General features: G+C 40.7%; 1 protein-coding gene across 1 annotated transcript; it reads right to left on the bottom strand.

Moving 5' to 3' along the window:
- Positions 1–6,428: 6,428 nt before the first annotated feature.
- On the bottom strand, positions 6,429–15,452 carry CAV2 (caveolin 2). The gene is made up of 3 exons (XM_027731070.2): positions 15,235–15,452; positions 14,923–15,110; positions 6,429–7,976 (listed from the first exon to the last, which is right to left on the bottom strand). The coding sequence occupies exons 1-3, from the start codon at positions 15,382–15,384 to the stop codon at positions 7,826–7,828; spliced, it is 489 nt and encodes a 162-aa protein (XP_027586871.2). The 5' UTR covers positions 15,385–15,452; the 3' UTR covers positions 6,429–7,825.
- Between the last annotated feature and the right edge of the window lie 1,913 nt (positions 15,453–17,365).

Genomic DNA, 17,365 nt, shown 5'->3' with positions numbered 1-17,365 from the left:
ACAGGGACACTACCGGGACAGGGATAGGGGATAGTGATTAGGGACAGGCTTCCCTCCGCGTCGCCCGCCCTGTCCCGGCCGGTCGCCACCCCCCGCCACAGAGGGTCCCCGCCGCTGATTGCAGGGGGCGACAGTGGCTGCGTGTGACAGAGATACGAGGGCAGGGGTGAGGGGGCGAGGAAGCAATGAGGACATGGAAAATTTAGTATCACGTCCAGAGCGAGCGAGGCGTTTGTCGGGCTCCCCCCTCCCGGCACTGACAATAGTTTACACAGAAGCATCGCTGCTCCAGGAGCAATTGTGGAAACTTGGACATCCTTGGGATGAAGAAAAAGAGATTTTCTCAAATGGTTCATTTCAAAACTATGCAAATATTTAAGAGTTCTGAACTTTAACAGTGCTATATTTTTCCCGGGAGGAGAATTGATCCATGCGTGTCTGCCATGCATATTAAACTCTGGGATTTACTTTTAAAGGGGAATGGTGGGACACCGACGCCTTGCCATGCTGTGTCCTCAAGGTTCTTTGTAAGCTCAGAGGCATATGTTGGTGTAAATGCTGTAAAGATTCATCACTGTATTCAAGATGGCTCAGGTTAGGGTTGTAACATCACTGTACATCTGCAAGCTAAGAATTTATTTTTTTTTTTTTTTGTGCTTCCAGCCATTAGTTTTGTATTAGGAAATCAGAGTGTGGTGAAACATTTATAACATTAACAGAAAAATAGTGACCTTAGTGTTAGTTTAGCACAGAATTGCAGCAACAGAAGTAGAAAATTCTTAACTGCAGTATATTTGGCTTTGGCAATTCAACAGAGAAATGACCTTGGAAAAGCCACTGGCTAAGATGGATGTAGGCTCCACAGATGTAAATAACTGCACCTGTTTGAAAATGCAGTCCACATAGACATGTATTGCTTATAGGGTCATCAGTTAGCAGTCAACTTTCTTTAGGAGTTTATATTGCTCATAAACTTTAGAACAAATGCTTTGGATGGAAGTTTTCCAACTTTCCAAGTGAGTCGTAACTTTTAAAAGTAACTTTCTAACTGATGCAATAATTTACTTAAACCATCATTAAAATATCTTCATCTGTCCACACATTGGAGTGTGTATATGGAGTCAAATGAGTGTATTGAAGGACATACCCATCTGAAAAAAACCACAAGACAGTTACTTGTTCTCATACCTAGGAAAGTTTTTCAATTAGTCCCTGTCCTGCGCATAAATCAGAACATTTTGATTCATCATTCAGTATTACAGTGTATTTCAAGGATGATTGAAAAAAGAGATACTTGTTAATTTGAAATGATGAATTGGTTCTGGAATTGTTTCTGCAGAACCACAGCCCCCTTTAAAAGACATTTCTGAATCACACAACACCACTGCAGCTAGAAGAATATCAGAAGCTAGTGGAATTTATAAGTTTTATGAGATGAATTCTGGAATAGGCTGCATACAAAGTGAAATGACCCATCACATCTGATGAAACTTAGTGGTGTTTTCTTGAGCTGAAGAAATATCAAGGAGACAGCCTACAGAGAAAATGACATGGGTACTACCAAGCTGTAAGAGTGAGCAAGTTACACCTGCAGAGATGGAGAGGGATGGAGCCATGGCCCATTGCACACAATGCACACAAACTTAGCAGCCAGAGACTTGGCGTGGGTGCACACAGGAGTTCTACAAGGAGTTCCTATTACATTCAAAATAAGAGTATAGCTCTTATTCTTAATTGAGAACTTGCTCTAAACCTGGAGCAATTTGTGTGTGAGTTATGATCTGTTTTTTTTCTGTTTTGAGAAGAGGAAAGGTTTTAGTATGGGTAGTAAACATGCCTTCCAAAAAGCCAGTGCAAAAAAAAAAAGGTTGGAAAAAATTCGTGGTGTCAGAAAATGAGTCACAAAAAACTGAACTGAATGTGGATGACTGCTCACTGAGTGTCTTTGTCTGGTATCAAACACTCCTTCTTCCTCCATCCTCAACTCCCCTTTTTTTTAAGCTTGTGTAATTATTCCAGTTATGGTATTAGCAATACTCCTGATATATTCCAATGTCAGCAAGATCAAAATCAGTCCTGGGAAACTGTTTTCTTTATGTATAGTTTCAACAGCAACAAGGCTGCAGATAACAGAGGCTGTACGTTAGCAGCCTGCCTTATGCAGAGCACTTACAAACCTGAGGCTTAGGAGTGGAAGATCATTGCTTTTTTGTGTATCTTCTGTTCAACTGCCTAATCACATAATTTTATGTGCATTTTTTTATGTTTTGCTGGATGAAAGCCTTAGCTGCCAGAATTGTTGGCACCGAACTTTTCTGAGCCATCCTACTGCCCTCACCCTGCTGCCTGATAACAAGCCCTAGCATGGGTTTAACATGCAGGCCAATGTATTCCTCATTCCATTATTTATAGACTTGTAATCCTGGAGAACTCACAATGGTCACCCTGTCCCCACTCTCTGGAGAATTTCTGTATTTTAAATTGTGAGTCCCTGGATCAGAACTTTTCCTTGGAGATAGGTGTCCCTTGCCCCTAATATACAGGTCTACACTTTCATGTATGCATTTGTTATTTGGCTTATTTGTTTCTGGCATCAAAGGAATAGTTTTCCAGGAGAGATGGGTAGCTCCTCTTGCGTTCCTTCCTTCTCGCAACCTCTAGCTAGGAGTGATTTCATTTTATGTGGACGTGCTGCTGCCATAAAACATTTCACAATAGCCTAAGGGCTAGAAGAAGTAAACCAACACTGCAGAAACCTGAAATCAATTTTGCCTGAGATGTGCCAATGCATATGGACTCACTCCTGGGAAAGTATATTCCGGGAAGTACCTTATTATGCTGATGTGCAGTAAGTGTATTTTAAGGAGTCTAAGGCAGTCTCTTCCCTTCTTTTGGGACTCTGACTGGGCTTAGATGTAAGATGCCAAGTTGCTCAAATAAGGGCAGTTCTGGGCATGACAGAAATAAAACTGTAGGTACTAAGAGGGGTTATACGAAAGGGAGGTGCCTTCCGAGTTCAGACATGTTCCTGGTTGGGTGGCAGCTGAGCAGGGATTACAATTTTGGATTGAAATGCCTGGCTTTCTCTCACTTCAATCCTGTTGTTGTAGGTGTGTACATATTTTATTAGAGCTAGTCCTTGAAGGTCTTGATCAAGATACCTTGTAACTGCCTTGGCTGCAGAGGCAAAGATTGGAAGCTTTAGTTCTGCCAGACCTTGTGCAAATCAAGTCACTCTGTTCTCAGCGCTTTTCAGTATCAAATTCCTTACGACTGAGCTGGACCATGAACACTGGTCTATGTCAACACTGTTCTGAACCATTCTGTTGGTTCTACCTTATTATTAAGTGTTCAGGTGTTTTATAGAAAAATCAGACTAGTGAGAACTAATCTCATTAATGGGACTTGAATACCAGCTCCTTAAGGCTTATGTATTGTCACCAAGCTTCGTTACCTAAGAATTTCATAGTCAAAACTATCTGATAGTTGTAGCATTGTGTTAGCTCTGACAGTGTAAAGTAAAGCAAGATGAGGTAGGTACATGGCGTAAAAAAGCCACTCTTATTGAACTGAGGCAGCTGGAAAAGTAGACAAGCTTTCCTTGAGGTTTGAAATAAAAGTGTGAATCTCTACATTTTATTCAATTTAAGTGCCTAAAGTAGGATTTGATTCAGTGCTATGTGAAGGGGTCCTTCTTTCTCCCACTTGCAGCTGGAAGGGGAACCCAGGCAACAGACAAAACATCTAACACAGGTGACACTCACCCTTGGCCTCAAGTTGTGAGAGAAGCATGTAGAAAAGAACCTGCCTCGCTACTTACATGAAGCTCTCGTTGCTTCCATCAGTCTTTCCAACTTCTGCATCAAATACAACTATTAATGTAGCAAAGAAGCCAAGCCAAGCCCAAAATTTTGCATTAATCAATGCAGAGTGTCTTCTCTGGATGATGATTCAGAGCAGAAACCTATCTTAGATCCTCTGAATTGCCTCTCAGAAGACATTTTCCTTTTGTTGCAATAAGCTTAGGAGATTAGTGTCACCAGGCTAAAATTAGCCTTTATTAATTCACCTTTAATTGGTAAATCCCTGCATGAAGAAAGCACCTTTATTTTTAATGCATAACTGCTGGTTCAGCATACCCACTGGAGGCCTTTAACTGTAAGTTTTATGAGCACAGACAGACAACAAACAAGACTGGTAAAATGTCCGGTGTTTGACCCTGTTCCGTTTGCATTTTTATTTAAAAAACCCCAAACACATGTATTTTTCCATGTCTTTTTAAAAGAGAGTTAATAACTACAATAGTTTTATCTCTGCAGGTGGGGGAATGATCACACCCTGTAAAAATAAGGGATTTACCATTCTTTGGCTTCCACTAAATACGAGTGTGTGGTCTGAGGTCCCAGAGCTGCAGGGATGTTCTGAACTTTTTAGGCAGTGAATGCCTAAGTGAACTTTTTGGATAGGTGGGAACAGGCTCTTCATTTACTAATACATTAAAGTTTCTGTTAAGAATTTATTTCAATTTATATGGTGAACAAGTAGGGTGGGGAAACATAAGGTACAAGTATAAATGCTCCAGAGTCAGATTTGGAGGATTTTAGGAAACAGCTCTTGTAAGGAAGCAGGTTAAACTTCTTTGCGAATTAAAAGAAAAAAGCCCATAAACACAAATCCAGGGTTAGTTCTGTATGTTAGTTGTGATTTTCATGAAAAACAAACTGCTGAAATATTTTGCATGTCAGAACTGAGTCTCCAGCTCATGACTGTAGATCTAAGGTCTGCAATAACAAGAGACAGGCTTGGATTTGGATTTGGAATGTCTTATTATTTATAATAGCTCTACCACGATGACGTGAAGTCTACTCTTGTTAAGAGTTATATTTTCTACATTCCATAGAGAGGATGCATCAAAGTAGATGACCCGAATCAGGTGTAAATTTTCCTACATTTGTTGCAGACAATGAGACCAAGTTTCTGGACTCCCTTCTTGTCTAAATTCTCATTTGTAAGTTTCTATTAAGAGATCAACTGGGACGGTTTGTCCAGATTTCAAAAAATTTGGAGATGAACATAAGGAACCTACTCCTACATCGAAGTGCACAGTTCAGTGCCAGTGCCAATACAGTCCCTGATGTCCAGCAGTGTTGTAAACTATTCACAGTATCAACTGTGCCAGAGCTTCAGGATATCTGTCAGAACTGTCAAATCCACAAAATCCTGAGAATACTTGCCAGCCAGAGTTGCCCGGGGAAGATTCACACCTAAGTATTGGAGAGTCTGTATATATTCATGCTTCCTTCCACTCCTTTTATAGATAAATTAAATGTAATGGCCAAGCATCTAATATTTTACCCAAAGTCTAACAGTGCAATTTGTATTTTCTTATAGTAAAAGCACATCTGTTCCAGAGAAAGATACAGCTATAAAGTCTATAAGAAACTAACAGCTTTAATTATTTAATTACAAGTTTGCTTGAGTCTTGTAGCAGCTAGAGAAATGGTGAACAGGACTAATTAATGACAAGCCTAAATCAAAATAAGAACAAACCAAAACCATTCCACTTAATTGTCTGAGGTAGCTAGAGCCAAATGACTTCAGTAACTTATTTAAGAATGCATATATCCAAGAGTACAAAACAGAAAATTATACATTTTTCTCTGGGGAATGGCCTCATTCTCAAAACTTCATATCTGGACTTTAGGCTTTTATAGGGCTCCTTTTAGACATAAGAACTAGTACTGATAGATTTATTTTCTTTTAAATGAATTCATCAAGGGAACATTTTTCAGTGGAAAATATCTTTGTAAAAATCCTTGGACACTGTAAAAGAAAATAACTCTCAAAAGAGTTCAAGTCTAGACTGGCCAATTTTTATTTTCAAAACAGTTATTTCCATTTTTAACAAGCTAACTTCTTGATGAATAAAAAAAAAACAAGGGAAGTTTCCATGGGCACTAATCATTAAGATCCAGTTTTTGAAAGCCATATGAATCCCTCTATAAATGTTATAAATGCTAAAAATACTTTTAATATACAAAGATTTTCTTAATGTATGAAGAATATGCAGTGTCAGCTAGCTTCAATAGGCCAATAAGCAAGAAAAGGACAATTCTGTAGCTCATCTGTAAAAAAAGCATGTGCCTGTAAAAAGAATTAAGCATTTTTTTGAATGTTGCCAAAATTCTGCAGAGACCTGCTTCAGAGAAAGTGATCGTTCTGTATGGGCTTAATAAACACACAGAGATACGTAATTTTCTACTATAAACATGTTAAATGCAGTCAATAATAGTGAAATTGTATTGATGCTCATCCATTTTTTTACCTCTCACATATTTTGGAAGAACTGCATAGTACTCTATGCTGTTTGGCATTTTAAGAGTTTTTTTTAAAGCTGATAAATCTGAAAAAAAAGAAAGATCAAGTCGAAAAGGGAAACGGTTGATGTTTTATTTATATATCTTGTGTTTGATAAGAAATTTGAGACATCATTTTAGAAAATAGCATTCTAAATCATACAAACATTTTACAATTGCAACTTACCATCTGTATTTAAAGGAAACAGCAGCATAAGCCCATCAGAAGGCTAATGTAATTTTAAGGTACCTCTGCATATGTTCTGTTATTCTGATTTAAAATGTCATATTCTGCCTAGGTGCAGAAGAAAGAAAGGCTTTTTTGGGGGAGTTAGGCTTTGAAGTAGTAAATAAGCAACACAGACAGTCAAGTCAATAGGTTAGGAGAATTAGACAAGGATACCAATTACATTCACTTGCCTTCTTTAAGAGCTTGCTACCTACTTAAAGTACTAATATAGTGTCTATCGCTTTAAATATCACAGTGTTCACACCAATAATATACAGAAATAGGCAGGGTTGCATTTACTATACCCCATTTTAATAAAAACCATTTCTCATAAACAGATATTTCCAGCTCTTTTGCACAGTTGTGTATGAAAACACTTATAATTTTTGCTTTTACACGCAATCATTTATAATTAATATACTAGAATTGCACAAAATTTACTTAAGTTATCTAATTAAGTTAGTTTAATCTAAAGTTATTTTTTGCAGCATCTCACTCTTGCTGCTTAATAAGTTGGTTAGAATTCAAATACTAGAGAAATAATGCATCAAAGAAAACCAATCAAGTGTAATTTACAAAGGTACAAAATATACAGCAAAGTTAACCTCTCATTAAATAAAATATACAGATTAGCTGATGTTACAAATCATTAGCTAACACCTTATTTTAAATGATAAACTTCTAGGGAGCTTCCCCCTCACCTTCAATATAGGAGAATTACACAACAGTTCCTTTCCCTGTATGTTTATGCAATGAGTCACATTCACTTTAACTGCTGATAACAGAGGACTGTGTTTATCATTTTGCACAGTGAAGCCAAAAATGATCCCTGGTGGAACTGCAGCAAAGTCAATGTGAAACCCTAGAGATCAGTTTTGTCTAAGGTATGACAGCCTATTCATCGAAATATTTATAGTAATAATGCCAATCATATCACTGTGGTGGCTGTTAAACCTCCATGAGAATTCTCCTGTAATCTAGCAATCAATGTACCATTAAAATAAAGTGTTGTCAATATACTCTGCAACCACTGTCGTTAAAACAGCAAGCTATGAAAACTGCCTACTTATTCTTAAACGGATCTCCCTGATAAAAAATGAGTTTTAATAAAAATAGCATGTTCCCACTTAAACCAGCCATTGTAAATAACAGTTTGGAATGAAGGGTAAGTGCTTGTATGTTAGGTTAGCAAAGAAGTATAACACCAGCCCTGACTACTGCAGTGTCACATCCCTGATGTTTACTCTTGGTCCAGGCGTATATTAACCATGGCAAAGCATCGGCCTAGGCTCTGAAAGAACGGTACAGCAAAAACATCTGTCAGGCTCTTCCATACAGTTTGCACTGAAGGCAAGACCATGAGACAGGTTTTCACAAAAGGCACCACAATCCTGTAAAAGAGAAAATTAAAGATGTGAAGATTGGTGCTGCTACAGCAGGGGGAAATAAGGATAATGAAACACAAGTGTGACATCTTATGGCAAAGGAAGTGATTTTATAACTCAAAATATTTAAACAAGTTGATTTCACTCTCTTGCAGTCCTTCTCCATCAATTTTGTTTGCTTACAGCCTCATACCTGCACATGCGGAAGCACCATGATGCATGTGGTCCTCAGGCCAGAATAAATTGTGTGCAGTACAGGAGACACCAGCTTTCTTTTCATCATCTCTCTGCTTCCTAGTCAGAAATTTTTTTACATGCCTTTTAGAATGATGATATTTTGCTGTTCTCTCGCTGCTGCTGGCAGGGCTGGCGTACATGATACGCTGTAGCCCTGCTGCCACCAGCTGTGGCTGAAGAGCAGACTCATCTCCTAAAGACTTACTTGCGCTGTGGTAATATCTGAATGTGGGTCTTTGGGGCTAGACAGAAACACCGTGTTCCCCACTTTGATTGACTGAAAACAGTGCTCTTTACAATCTGTTCTTGCTCTGCTGTCTCTTCTGGTGTTTCTCCTATCTGTCTCTCTCCCCCCCCCACAAATACACAGGCACACGTGCACATCACCATTGGTGTCTCAATCCTGCCAACCTAACATCCCTGTTACAAGTTGCTACAATAAAACAGAAAAGGAAAGCAATATCCAGTTACATCAGATTACTCCAGTACAGAGACATGCCGCACTGCAGAAAAATGGGCTGATCCTGTAAATTTCTTCATTTGTGGGTGAGAAATTAACGTAGAATGAGGTCAAAATGCCTCGTCAGGGGAAAAGATCATCTTATTTACTCAGGGTGCATACTTGATAGTATTGTGCTTTCATCTCCTGAGCACTGGTAAGCAACTGGTAAGCAACACTCCATATGTGCCAATTCCAAAGCAATGTCTTTAGTGGTGCCTTTAGCCAAGCACACTAACAAAGCAGGTGAGCCTGAATTGCACCTATGGGCAGCTCACGAGGGCCAGTGGGTACATGATAACTGACCACACTATTTTAAGTTATTCTCCTTTCTTAATTATTTACCAGCCTAAACCCCTGGTCATTTCACTAAGCTGGATGTTCTTACTTTGGTGCGGAAAAATTAAATGTGTAAATAACTTATGTAATGCTGAAGTGTACTAGAGCAAAGTTTTAAAAGAATCTCTGTGCCATATAGAAGACATTTATTTCCTAAATTAGGTAAAAGAAGCTATAGATTCTTTTGATAAAGATAATAAATTCTGTTCTAGTTTGTTGTTGCATTCAAAATTTAAATCCCCAATCTTGCATCAACACAATTCTGCTGCAAAACTCTCAATGACTTTGGTGGGAATGACAAAAAATATTCAATTTACTATTTCATCATAGGTCTGAAAAAATAAAAAAAAAGTACTGTGCATTTACATTGTGTGCCTCTCAGAATAACAGTGTAGAAAAAAACCCTGACCCATTCAAAAATGTTGAAGGTTAGAAATGCACAGAGTCAAAATTAATTACTTTCACTGTTTATCTAACTGGATTCTCAGCTTTTGTCACACAATACAAGCCATATACTAGTATGTCCATGCTGCAGTCTAAGCTAGCCCAGATGGATTTAAACGAGAATAGTTTTTCTAAAACCTTCTCTTTTGTCTCTGCTGAAACAGCTAGTAATATACACCCCATATAGAACTGTGGGTGTTACTGGAATAATGTGTCTCTAGTTTTTAACCGAACACTGTAAACTATGTGCTTTATAACCACCTATAATACCACTGCATATAGAATCGATGATTTCTAGAGAATAAAATCAGGCCTTCACCTGTTGGAATACAGCTGATAAACATCAGCAATGCAAAGGAAAAAAATAATTGGTATTTCTCCAAGCAACACAGGGAAAATGCCAGAAATGGCTACTCAGCTTGTGTTGACTTCAACTCTTTTCCATTTCAGTTATGTCATTGTCCTTTGCTGTCATCTAAAATTAATTTGGCATGACTTTTTTTTTAAATCTAATTGAACTGGAGAGAAGCAGAGAAGCTGACATTTCTACTGGACCCTCTGTTGACAGGATTACACAAAATACAAACTAAACAGACACCACACTATGCAGAGGTTTCATAGAAAGATGTAGAAGGCTGGAAATGCAGTGATCATACTACTTACAACTGCTGTAGGGGTCATTCACACAGTACCAGAACTCAACCTATATTGATAATTTTAAATAAAATAAACATTAAAATGTTTTGGTAATGCTTTATAATCTTTTAGCACTTGCTATCCAATTTTATGGTAAATGCATGCAAAAACCAATGTAGGCTAATTCCACAGGGACGATACATGAGACATAATAGCAACCAAAGCTAATGAATGTAAATAACTTTCAATTTTAAAATAAAAGTCAGTCTACTTAGACAACAATTACTCAAACACCTTTCCTCAGAGAAGAAAATCCTTTACAGCCAAGAGAGCCGTAAAAGGTATTTTCTAGCTTTTAAAATATGAGTGTGTGTATATATGTATTTACATGTATGTAAGTCCGCATCCTGTTCTGCATGGGACAGGTTATTCTATGGTGCAGTATTTCCAAATCATCAGAGGGTGCGATGTGTCTTCTGTGGAGTGACCAGGCACACTCAAAAAATAAATAACCAAATGCCATTAGAAGCCATGTATTTGTTTTGTGACCTGACAAATATAACATACACATTCTTTACTCACAACGCTGTGGGTTTACTCCAGTCTGCACTTCTATTCACAGATGTGGTAACTGCTTGCTTGAATAATGTCTAACAGTGAAATTAAAGGTAGCATATCCCAAGGATATCAACACTGATGCCAAATACTGGTACTACTAGTGTTACCATGTAGTACAGCACTGGGAAGAAAGTGAAAGCTCTGTTGAATTTGTCATCTAAGCTGAAGACAGCTACCTATATGACCTCTCATTGAATCTTGCTATGTATGTATTTATTATAAAACACCCATCCTTTCACTAAGTAGAATGAATTGTATCTTTTGGGAACCGTTGAACTGAAAAAAGCAAATTACCCCATTTTTTTCCATCCTATCCTATTTTGTCTTCATTCTGTTCAAGGCATGACATTTACAAAATCATACCCTTCAAACTTTCTCACTTTTACTCACATTTCTTTTTTTTCCTCCTAATTCCTGAGCGAATGTTGTCAAGAACCAAACACCTCTTGGAAACGGCAGAGCACAGTTTAACTCCCACTAATAAGGAAAATCAACTTGTCAAATACTTGGGCAATGAGGTTGGAGTAGTCACGCACTGTTAGTTCAGATTCCTGCTTCAAAGTGAACAATCACATCTTCTCTTGTAATGTTTTTCAAAATGGAACCTCAGACATGTCTTAATGCTATTTTTCAGATCCCACATGTTTCTGTGCTTAAACTACCTAACTACAAGTATGCACACATACTACATCATGATTTTGAATTAGAAGTCTTGTACGGCTCTACAATACAAGCAAGCATTGTGAAAAGATGGCTAACTATCACCTAGAATTGTACAGTTTCTTGTTGTGTCCCATTAACCCTTGGGAAGAGTGAGGCAACAGATAACCACCAAAGTCTTTCACAACTCCTATGCAGTATATGAAGTGCATTATAACCAAACATTATCTATTCCAAGACCTGGGTACACTGGAAAAGATAAAATTACTATAAAGGAGACAAGAGAACATCCACCTACTTCCTCTTCACAAACCAAGGGATATGTATTGGACATCAAAGAAGAGGCATCAAGGCAACACCACCACGTCATAAGGTGCAACACCACCAGGTCTTCATGGCATAGCTGCACTATAATTTATTTTGATTTCAGGCAGTCAGTAGGGAGATGGTTTTAGAGTTGAGTATGATAGTAGTAAGTTAAGTAAATGAAGTTGTGGCATAAAAAAAAGGTAAGAAATTATGCATGTCCATATGTGCTTCTCTGCATGGGAGTCCCTGGCTACATCTTAGCACTGTGAATGGAAGCTCAAGCCAAGATGGTAAGAGTATAAAGCTGTGTGAGTCCTTGTGGTTTACAGTCCATTTCAGATCCCAGACTCAAGCTATGGATCCTCAAATGAACCACTGTTTACTAGTGTCAATATGCGACATACCCAAAAACTATTCAGGTAAGACTACAAAAAAGCATATATGAAATCCAAGTTTTAATTTCCAAGAGGTGGCAAGTATGTGGCTTGGAACAAGAATCAGCCACTGATCTATAATAAATATAATGGGTTTGCATGTGCTGCCTGAAAAACCAGAAGTGTTCTGCTCATGTTCAAAAACCAATAACCTTAACAGCTGCAATCTAAGGACATATTTAAAAGCTTGCTAATTTTCACAGGAAGATGTTAAAGCTCAGTCTGGAAATTTCTGCCATGTATAGTCTGGGGTGAGAATGACAGTCATCTGCAAAGGAAAATTGAAGCAGACTTCCTTGAACTGGCTTATATATAGATCACCAACCTGCTAGCTGGCCCTGTTTCAGCCCATAAGTATCTTTTACCAGGTAGCGTAAAAGCAGATTCTGGCTCAAGAAGCCAGTTTGAGAACAGGAACAGAAAAAATTAAAGTATTATTACGTATTTCTTACTCAGCTTCCTTTTTGCTCTTCAGGAAGACTCATATATTTACTTCCTTCTACAGCAATCATTTTTCTGATGAAAGAAAACATTTACCATCAGGTATGAGGGGGGCAACTTGCAAGGTGTTCTTGAGCATGAGAAATGTTGAGTCAGACTTCTGTGGATTTTATCATGCAACTGCAACATGTGTGACAATCAACAGAGCTTTGTACTTGAGTACTTCCAAAAGTTGTTGAAACACTTTTGAATTTACCCTCAGGAAAGGCTCCCTTATGCGATATCATCATCATCTCACTGGTTTGGATGATGAACGTGAGGCACAGAGACTCTGAGTGGCAGCCTTCTGGGAGGGTGTGCCCAGGGTTTTCCCATGACATTTAAACAGCTGAAGACAGAGTTATAATGGAATTCCCTTCCCTTAACCCACAAAACAAGAAGTTACTTTTTTTTCAGACCCGATGGGGCTACAAGGGAGCCAATACCATGTGTTTAGGGCCTCTGTACCTGCACTACTCCTGCACTACCCTCTTAAATGCAGAAATGTTGAACTTCTTACTCCCATGAAATCTGGAACACTAATAACAGCAGAGAAGCCAACTTAGTTTCGGTGTGTTCCACTTCTGTGTTGAAACAAATCCAGCTTGGGTTTGTGGGAAGATGAGACTATTGGCTTTGGATGGCAGCACTGGATGGGGCTCAAGGAGGTGTAGATAGTACTACTGAATTACATGATCCTTTCACACCCATCCCAGGTGCAAGGAAGATCAAAGGGAGAGATCCCTTCTGTAGTGACAACAAATGCAGGGAAAGAAAATAAGTTGCTGAGGAAGCAAGGGTGTTCACAGAAAGTCAGGGGAAACTTTTCAAATTAAGTGCCACATTCAGACAGTCCTATTTCAGATGTACTGAGAACCCACAGTTCCTGAGACAGTCACTAGGGACTACTTGCATAAATAGAAACTGACCTCTGAGTCCTGGATCAGTGAAACTCATGTCTATGTATCCAGACTGTGAAACCCAGATACAAGATCATTGTGAAGCACAATAAAGTACCACAGTTTTTATAAATTTGACACTGATGAATTTTTCCATAGATGTCCCACTACTGGAAACTTATATATACTCACTGTACCCTTAAGCAGTCACACTGTACACTATGGCACAGTGACAGCTGACAGACCTAAAAATCTGGGCACACTATGCACTGTTTGTTCATAACAATTTGGGAACCAGAGGTGTAACAGGTGGGCAGCTCTAAACTGCATTACAGCTCCTTTGGGTATTATGCAAATACTATGCTCCAAAATTCAAGTTAATCAGTTTTCAAAGTGGGTAATGATGATGTCATCAAGCCAAACTTCCACTTTCAAAAACTGAAATCTGCATCCACAAGATTGACACTACGGTTCAGATAATCAATGTATTTGTAGTGCTTTGAGTTTGCTTCCAGTCACTGTATTGTATTTTGCTTTCCTTAACAACTTCTTCATGATTCCAGTGTTACCCAAGTCAAATGAGACTTTGCCCAAAACTCATGTATATGCAATCATCACTTCCTCTGCAGCCTGCTGGATTCTCAGTTCTTTCCCCAATCTCATTCTTTTCCCTGTCTTTCTACCTTCTCCACAGTCATCTCCTTTCGTGGTCTCAAGGTACTCTTCCCTAATATTTTGCCAGTGTATTATATTTAAAGTACATCAGGTTGGTGTGACTTGGAGGGCCACTGTATTTGTCTGTGAACTTGGGCCATGGCCAGAAGCAGCTTTTCTGAGCTCAGCAGGGTTTTCTGCTTAGGTGGAAGGGCTTTGGGGCACTGCATCTAGAGATAGCCATGTACCAGATTGAAGACAGTGCCAGTACATTTTGTGGCACTAACAAAGAGCGGGCTGGGCCCCCAAAAGCTTTCTTCAGTCTGCGAGGAAAAAAATGAAAGAGGTAACTGTACTAAAGAGATGTCAGGTGTTAGTAATACTTCTACATTTTCATTTAAAATACACCTTTGAATAAATTATGTACTTCTGTTTTTAAAAAAACGCAGTCATTACTATTACTCCAGAAGCCAGCCAAGGCTGGAATGCATAGCTGTAGGTGCCATCCAAATGGCAATATGAGCTCTCTGCCCCAAGGAGCTTACATAGTCATGACGGACTGCTGGTAAAAGCAAGGCAGGGAACTGAATCACAGCGAAAACACTGTTTTCTTTTCTCTCCCTTCAAAAATAAAGCAGCTGATTGACTACCGGTTGTAAAGACGGAGATCGCTGGCTGGGCAGTAACGCATGCTACAGGCGGAGAGCTCTGCGGAGCTGTCGGCAGACACAACACGGGCTTACCAGATGTGCAGGCAGCTGAGTGCCGCGAAGATGATCCCCACGACCAGGGCCAGGGGTATGGCAAGGACCAGCGTCAGGAGTTTGTAGATCACATACTTGCTGAGCTCAAACAGAGCGTGGCTGCAGATCCAGACTCTGTCGAAGGAGTGGGTGAGCTCGGGCTCCGCGATCACATCCTCGAACCCCAGCTGGAACGAGAGGCGGCTTTGCCGTCACCCGGGGCTGGGGCGCGGGGAGCCCGCCGGGGACCCCCCGCTCACTGTGGACCCGAGACCCGGCCCCGGCCCCTTCAGCCCCCGGCCCGGCCCGCACCTGAAGGTGGGCGTTCATCCCGTGGGGGTCGCGGTCCAGCTCGTCCTCCGCACACTTCTCCGCCTCCGAGAGCACGGGCCCGCCGCTCCGCGGGAAGTTGTCGTCGTCCATGAAGATGCGGGTGTCCACCTTCTCCGTCTCCAACCCCATGGCGCTGCCGCCGCTCCGCGGCTCCGGCCGGCCCTGCCCCGTCCGCCGCGGCGGCCCCGCCGGGCCGGGCCGGGGCGGAGCGGGGCTGCCCGGGACACGCCCCGCGGGCCGCGCCGGGGCCGGCGGTGGGAGCGACGGGGAGCCCCGAGCTGGGCTCAGGGTGTGTGCCTGCCTGCATCCCGCCCGCCCCCCGGCTCGGCAGCTGCTCCGTGGGCGCTCAGACCTCCAAAAGGGTCCCCCGGCCGCCCGGCGCCGCCCGGTGCGCTCGGTTTCCCCGTTCCCTGCGGTGCCGGGCTGTCACCGCGGCGTGACGGGCCTTTGTCAGCGTTTGTGGCATCGCAACAACGGGCAGCGGGAACAAAAAGCGTAGGGGATTATGCATTGGGCCATGTTGGACCGTATCTGCCGACCCTTTGCAGCTGTAGGGAAAACAGGGAAAGAGGAGGGGAAGGGAGGTGTCGCCACTGCCCACCGAGTTCCCATGTCCGGCCCCACCGGCCCGTCAACTCCAGCGTGATTTACTTGACTCTTTCTCCCTAAACTGCATAATTTTTGCTGCAATAAAATACTGAATCTGCCATTACAAGCTATTTTCGTGACCTCTTTGGGTTTTAGCTTCAGTCCATACAAATTATTTCCTCTTGTTTTATTTGCGAACATGTTTTAAGCCTAAAAGTGGTCTATATAAGGTAAATTATTGTAATACTGCTAAAAGTATCTGAAAATATTGATATGCAGTGTGAGCTTATGAGCTGCCAGAAATTCATTCTTGCTGCATTCAATAACCACTACCACCATCACTCTCAGAGAGAAATGATATTACTAACCAATAATCCAGGCTTGTTAAATTAAAAAGCAAGTTGCTAGGGGTAACTTTCTTGAGTTTTCACCACTGCATTAAATTAAGGATAGCTTTACGCTTTGAAAAGCTCACAGGAAAGTGATATAAAAATTACTTAAAGTTTGGGCAGGAAATCACCTATTACAGTGCTCTGGACCACATTGCATTGTTTTTGACTTCTGCAGAAAAGCTTTGCATCTATGTCTTACTCATGTTGACACTTTTTTTCTCCCATGTTGATGAGTTTACTGATACTGCTGTCACGTAAATGCAATGTAGCTGTGGCTCTTAAAGGCTAAAAGCCTGAAAATACAAGTTTACAATAGGTTCAAAGGCAACCAAAGAAACAGCGTGATGACTCATGCTTATGAGCTGCATTTCTACTCCCCTAATTCCTCTTTGCTCCGTGAGTGAGAGGAATAAAAAGGCCAGTTGACAGAGTCAAGGTCCAGCCCCATCCTTCAGGATGCTTCTGTCTAGAAACTATTATTTTTTTAGCCTATAGATACAGGGGCTGAGTGCAGCTCAAAGGCACTCATCAGGCTTCTGGAGGCTACTTGGGTCAGGGACAGAAATATAGTTTAGTGCTGCTGAAAACCAAGGTAGGAGCAACCAACAGAGGATCCCAAACTAGCCCCTTGGTTACACAAGTCAGACCATACTCCTTTATACCAACTACTTCCTACCTCTCCCCTCACTAGAGGCGAGGATTGGGGTGCGAGTGCACAACCATGGAGCTGCTTTTGAACAGGTCAGCCCATTTCCCAACCACTTCTGCTGCATCTCAGTCTACCCAACCAGCTGGAGCAGCGACTGTAGCTCTGTTGCTCAGTTCCAACTTTGCTGACAGCTAGGGAGTGGTTCTTTTTGCAAGATCTCCCAAATCACCATCTGCCAGTGGAGAGTGGGCTTGCAGTACCAGCCGCCCTTATAAAAAGCAAATAGCACTCTCTTGTTCATGTCCACCTGCTTTTTGAAATCTGTTATTGTAATGACTGATAAATGTTGAGACAGCACCATGGAAAATGAAGTGTTTACCTTTGTAATCTCTGAGGATTTAAAATAAAGCAATGCAATTGCTCCTGAAAGAATATTTTTTATGAAAAAAGCATATTTGTTTTATAAGGATATTCTTGTTTA

The sequence above is a fragment of the Pipra filicauda genome, unplaced genomic scaffold (genome assembly GCF_003945595.2).
Source record: "Pipra filicauda isolate LSUMZ 115617 unplaced genomic scaffold, ASM394559v2 scaffold210_size2929891_pilon, whole genome shotgun sequence".
In the NCBI taxonomy this organism is placed as follows: Eukaryota; Metazoa; Chordata; class Aves; order Passeriformes; family Pipridae; genus Pipra; species Pipra filicauda.
The sequence above is the reverse complement of the archived record's forward strand: the minus strand, read 5'-3'. Positions and strand labels throughout refer to the sequence as shown.

Coding starts and splice junctions, on each gene's coding strand:
- CAV2 (XM_027731070.2), bottom strand. CDS start 15,384: ATGGGGTTGGAGACGGAGAAGGTGGACACCCGCATCTTCATGGACGAC. Junction 15,111..15,234: donor GGATGAACGCCCACCTTCAG/GTGCGGGCCGGG, acceptor CTCTCGTTCCAG/CTGGGGTTCGAGGATGTGAT. Junction 7,977..14,922: donor CTCAGCTGCCTGCACATCTG/GTAAGCCCGTGT, acceptor TCTCTTTTACAG/GATTGTGGTGCCTTTTGTGA.